The 5,990-nt window shown below is 46.6% G+C and overlaps 1 protein-coding gene across 1 annotated transcript; it reads right to left on the bottom strand.

Moving 5' to 3' along the window:
- Positions 1 to 1,459: 1,459 nt before the first annotated feature.
- Positions 1,460 to 4,789, bottom strand: Ccn2 (cellular communication network factor 2). The gene is made up of 5 exons (XM_021174229.2): positions 4,355 to 4,789; positions 4,045 to 4,267; positions 3,533 to 3,784; positions 3,188 to 3,399; positions 1,460 to 2,818 (listed from the first exon to the last, which is right to left on the bottom strand). Exons 1-5 carry the CDS (start codon positions 4,415 to 4,417, stop codon positions 2,522 to 2,524), a joined length of 1,047 nt encoding a protein of 348 aa, XP_021029888.1. The 5' UTR covers positions 4,418 to 4,789; the 3' UTR covers positions 1,460 to 2,521.
- Between the last annotated feature and the right edge of the window lie 1,201 nt (positions 4,790 to 5,990).

Below are 5,990 nucleotides of genomic sequence, written 5' to 3'. Positions count from 1 at the left end.
CTACCCATGCCTACAACTGTTTTCAAATCAGCTGTAGTTCTAGCCAGCACTTGCTGCTTCCCTGAGATCTCTCTTGTTCTCAAAACATCACATGCTCCCCTCTTTTCCCTTTTCCCACGACCAGCTGCTGACACAATTCAGGCCTTCGGGTGGTTGGCAATTTGTCTCCATTACTATCTCGGGGTCAAGGGTGTCTTGTCTTCTAATTTTGTTACATACTGCTCATGGGAGTTTGGTTATGCAATTTACTTACTGTTTCTGTGTGCAGAATTTGGAAACATCTCGAATCCCTTCTTCCTCCCTACGACTTTGTTTTCCCCCACAATTCTTTGATTCCTTTCAGGAGTTATGCTTTCTCCCTGGCTCTTTATGATTGCGGCCAGACATCGGTTGCCAGAGAAGAAATGGGAGCTAGCAATGTACTGTTTGTGTACCCCGGGTGTGTTTATTTGGGGTATGGTTTATTTGAGGTAGCAGCTGCTGCTACCAGTGTTGCCATGTACCTGTGAGGGTGTACCCTAAAGCCCAGTGTTGTGACTAGAAATACTTTTCTCATGGGAAGTTTTTCATTTGGTTTGTGGTGTGGGCACTGTTTGTAGAATGTCTCTGCTTTCAGGTATATTTTTGTCTCTCTGAGTGACTACAAGATTGCTAACCCTCCCAGGACAGGCTAGTCTGTCTGCGGTATGTTTTTCTCTGGAATCCACAGCTGTTCTCATCTAGGAAAAGAAAAATGTGTCTGGAGTGTTTGTGATTCTGTTTGTTTCACTGGCTAGTAACAGCCAGGTAGATCTTATATCTTTTCTATATCAGGGTCCTTAAAGAATTTAATGTTGTCATCTATAAACCATTTTGGTAATGTGGGACAATAGTGTGGAATCACCTTCAAATAAAAACCATTTTCAATCAACATTAATCGATAAAAAATTGACTTATGCTATCTTTATATTTGCCATGAGTTGTCATAGCAATAGAAAAATAAAATCTGTACAATAAAGCTTATTATCTGACTTAATTTTAATATATGTTAGTCTATGCTTCCCGTTTAACAGTGAGGTTTTCGAGTTCAGAACCAGAGCTATAGTCAAACACAAGCTAATATTTAAACATATTCTCCATGTAAGCCACAGATGAATCTGTGATGTGAAAGATTATAAATTAGCTTTAATGTCCAGATGTACCAAGCAAAGTGGCTGAGTGAAGTATGCTGGGGGTTGGTGGAAGCTGGAGTCAGCTACACAGAGCTGAACTTAAAGCATTCCTTGAACCATGTAGACAGCTGATGCGCATGTCTGCTTGGTTCAGTGTAAGGGATGCTACTCAAAATCCTATTGATTTCGTGCGATGCATGCATATCAAAGGTATTTGTGAACTTCCTAGTGAATTACCTTAAGATATTTATCTTCTTGCTTACACTCAGGAAAACCAAGAAAAGTTTACAAGAATGAACAGCCACGCCTTTCATATAAAAAATATATATATACTTTATTTTCAACTAGAAAGGTGCAAACATGTAACTTTTGGTCACACTCTCAACAAATAAACTGCCCCCCACCCCAAACCAGTCATAATCAAAGAAGCAGCAAACACTTCCTGGTGGGAATCTGACCAGTTACCCTGAGCCAGCCATTTCTTCATCAAGGCCATTTGTTCACCAACAGTGATTTTACCACATTTCCTACTAGAAATCTGACTTCCAATGCATAGCTTTATCATCTGCATAGCATTTGTTCTGACAGAGAGTCACTCAGGTCACAATTCCCACTGCAGTATCTCCTTTGTTTTGAATCACAGATAAGCTTCATGTCCTACCTATGGTGTTTGGAGTTTGAGGCTATCAGTTTAAAATCCCAAAAGCACTTAAAACAGAAACAAATGACTTTAAATTAACTTAGATAACTGTACAAATATATATATATATATCCACAATATTTACAATATCAATAAAAATCTGGCTTGTTACAGGCAAACTTACTTGCCACAAGCTGTCCAGTCTAATAGACAAGGCTCTGACTCCCGACAAGTGTCACTGGAATCAGAATCGTCAGAGCTGAAACTGCTGTTCTGAAAGAACAGCTGAACTCAGCCTCATCTAGTGGAGGACACATGCTCAGCTCTTGCTAGAGCAGGTCTGTCTGCAAGCATGCTATAATTTCCCTCCCCGGTTACACTCCAAAAAATAGGCACACGGCTGCTTTTAAAATAACCTCAGCTAGTACCTGTCTTTCTTTCTCCTGGCATCTCCACTGTTCCAGGAGACTCACCTCAGTGTGCGTTCTGGCACTGTGCGATTATGAACAACTGTCAAGTGTAAACTGTCTCAAAACCAGTGTCTGAGGTTGACAGACTACTTGTATGGCAATGACATAACGTTCTCACTTTGGTGGGATAGTTTCTCCCACGGCAGTTAAAAACACAGATTTAAATTAATGTGCTACTGTAATTGTTTTTACAGAAGAAAATGAGATGCAACTCAGTTCAAGTTATAGTCTAATGAGTTCATGTCCCTTACTCCCTGGCTTTACGCCATGTCTCCGTACATCTTCCTGTAGTACAGGGACTCAAAGATGTCATTGTCCCCAGGACAGTTGTAATGGCAGGCACAGGTCTTGATGAACATCATGTTCTTCTTCATGATCTCGCCATCGGGGCATTTGAACTCCACTGGCAGAGTGGTGGTTCTGTGCGGTGTGCAGCAGCGGCCGTCTGTGCACACCCCGCAGAACTTAGCCCGGTATGTCTTCACACTGGTGCAGCCAGAAAGCTCAAACTTGACAGGCTTGGCGATTTTAGGTGTCCGGATGCACTTTTTGCCCTTCTAAGGAAGACAGAAGGAGAAACGGCAATTACTACAACGGGAGTGGCCTTCCTCAACCCTTTGTAGACTAGCTCTATGTCATCTGACTTGTGTTTATATTCTGAGGGGAGAGACTGGGAGTTTCATTTGCCAGTTTTCCAAAAATAGCCATGGCCTCATTTGGAGTGTCTTGAATTAACTAGCACCACGGGGAATTTTGTAGTGGAAAACTGGCAGCTGCTGTTACAGCATCTCTCATTCTAGCCAGACAGCTCCATGGTTAGATATTTCTGGAGACAACAGGCCTCTAATAACATGGGAGGTGAGACAGCCAGCTCGGTTCTCTTCCCTGTCATTCTGTAACTGAGTGACTAGGGGCAGAGGATGTACCTTAATGTTTTCCTCCAGGTCAGCTTCGCAGGGCCTGACCATGCAGAGGCGACTTTGCTTCTCCAGTCTGCAGAAGGTATTGTCATTGGTAACCCGGGTGGAGATGCCCATCCCACAGGTCTTAGAACAGGCGCTCCACTCTGTGGTCTGGACCAGGCAGTTGGCTCGCATCATAGTTGGGTCTGGGCCAAATGTGTCTTCCAGTCGGTAGGCTGTGAGAGCAGAACACACAAACACAAGGTAAAACATCCGGATAGGACAATTTCCCCTTAATTTGGTGTACTTGGGCATTGGCCCTGAAGTTGGGGAGAATGAATAACCATAACTTTGAAGGAGACAACTCACCAGCTAGAGCAGGGCCAACTACTGTGCGGTCCTTGGGCTCGTCACACACCCACTCCTCGCAGCATTTCCCAGGCAGCTTGACCCTTCTCGGGAAGGGGCAGTCAGGGCTGGGCAGGCGCACATCCATGCTGCACAGGGGCACGCAGCCCACGGCCCCATCCAGGCAAGTGCATTGGTATTTGCAGCTGCTTTGGAAGGACTCACCGCTGCGGTACACCGACCCACCGAAGACACAGGGTGCACCATCTTTGGCTGCAGGAGAGGAAGACAAAGTTGTAGAGGTCAGGCGTAGGGTCACAGGGATCAGAACAGCTGTACCCTGTGTACCATATCACTGTACATGTCAAGGTGACGAGCTAGGGTCAGGACTGCAGGGGGCCGGTTGGAAGCAGCTGCGGATAGGGGCTTTTCTTTTACTAGAGGGTATCACGCTGGACTTGAGAGAGGTGGTGGTCCAACACCAAAAGGTGAGGCCTCTGCAAAGGGAGCTGGAATGGGGCTGAGGATCTTACCAGTGCACACTCCGATCTTGCGGTTGGCGGGGGAGCCGAAATCGCAGAAGAGGCCCTTGTGTGGGTCGCAGGGGTCACGCTCCGTGCACAGTTCTCCCAGCTGCTTGGCGCAGACACGGCAGCAGCCGCAGCCGTCCAGCACCAGGCTCACGCCGGCGGGGCAGTGCGGCGCTGCTTCGGCTGCGCACTGACATTGCGCGCTGCAGTCCTGGCCCGTAGCAGGCTGCGGAGAGGAAGGGGAGGGAGGTCAGTCTGTGATCGCAGCTCACTCTGCCCTCCCTCCGTCCCTTCCGTCAGTCCCGAGGCTTACCCGGGTGCAGAGGGCGAGGAGCACCAAGGCGAGGCTGATGGGACCTGCGACGGAGGCGAGCATCGTCGGGACGCGGCGGGAGGATGCACAGCAGGGTGCAGAGGCGACGAGAGGCGCGGCCGGAGCCTGGACTCGGACAGGGGCGGAGGTTGGTGTCTGGACGCTCCAGGCGGTGGCGTCTGGGGTTGTCGGCTGGGCTGGGGCTGCTGCCGTCTGGAGGAGGTCGGTCTCCTGGGGTCGGAGCTGGAGTGGATCTGGCTGAGTCTTCTTGGAGAGAAGAGCTGTGTGAGACTAGGCGGGCGGCGCTGGCTTTTATACGCTCCCGGGAGCCGGCTCGCCAAAGAACTGAATGGAGTCCTACACAAACAGGGACATTCCTCACATTCCTCCCCACCTTCCTGCCTCATCAACTCACACCGGATTGATCCTGACCCCTTGACACTCCACATTCCTCCGTCTGAAAAAGCTGGCACACTTTAGCTCGCCAGGAAAAAAAAAAAAAGGCGCTGTGTTTCCAACACAACACCAAGAAGTAAAACTTTCTCCGTATCGTCTTCTCACCCCTCCTGATGAAATATAACTTAGAAATAAACGATTATTTCTCTGATCTTTTCTTCTTAAAAATCGCTTTGCCAGTTCTGGCTACTGACATAAAAACTTCTCAAGACTCAAATAGCTCAAGAGGCAAATACCATGGGCCCCTAGAAATTAAAAAAAAAATATTTCTTTTTCTTTGTTTTGGATTTTTTTTTTCTTTCTTTACGGGGCTGTAGTCTCTTGGTGTTCTACTGAGAGGAGAAGGGTGCTTATAGCCATTTGAAATGCCTCCTCTCCTCCCAGAATTCCTATGTGCAACTTTTGTATCTGAAATACAGGCATTTGATTTTTGGTCACTGGAGATAATCATTTTGGTGGCTGAAAGATATGAAAGCCAAGGCTCTGGGTAAGGATGTAGGTTTCCAGGGAGATTTTCAGCACTTTTTATGTAAGAACTTGTCTTCAGGGTCCAGGGAGGCAAGGGGAATGACTGGGCATGGCGTTTCTAGAAAAATAAGTTTATGAGTTCAGACCAAATGGCTGTGTTCAGAAGCTAAGTGTCAGGGAATAAATATAGTGGGAGAAGAAAAGAGGACTAAGGACGGAGGCCAGAGGGGTTCAGTTGGGATATTTTAAACATGGCTGTACTGAGGTACCCATAATCTAATGATGTTGTTGGGGTTTGTTCTGTTTTGAAGAACACTTGTTTACATAACAGCAAAACCATAGACGGTTGTATCTAGTTATAATCCGGCTATGAACTAAGCATCAGTGCATAATATATTTTTACTGACTTTCCCAAGTGTCTACAATTAGTGATGAAGCCTCTTGCTACTCAAGTAGCTTGCAGCAGCTCGTGGAGGGAGGTTAAATCAAGGAAAGCACAGGTTTATCCCCTGCTTGTGTGTTGATGTTAAAAGTAAACAATGTATCTAAGCTTGTCTCTGTTTCTTAGAACTGCTACTTAGTTTCTGTAAGGACCAATTTTATACACTGTGCATTCATTTAGGACCTGTGTTGTTTATTGGCTCTCTGTCTCTCTGTCTCCGTCTCTCTCTCTCTCTCTCTCTCTCTCTCTCTCTCTCTCTCTCTCTCTCTC

Source organism: Mus caroli, chromosome 10 (genome assembly GCF_900094665.2).
Source record: "Mus caroli chromosome 10, CAROLI_EIJ_v1.1, whole genome shotgun sequence".
NCBI lineage: Eukaryota > Metazoa > Chordata > Mammalia > Rodentia > Muridae > Mus > Mus caroli.
Note: the sequence above shows the minus strand (reverse complement) of the source record. Positions and strands in the feature narration are given on the sequence as shown.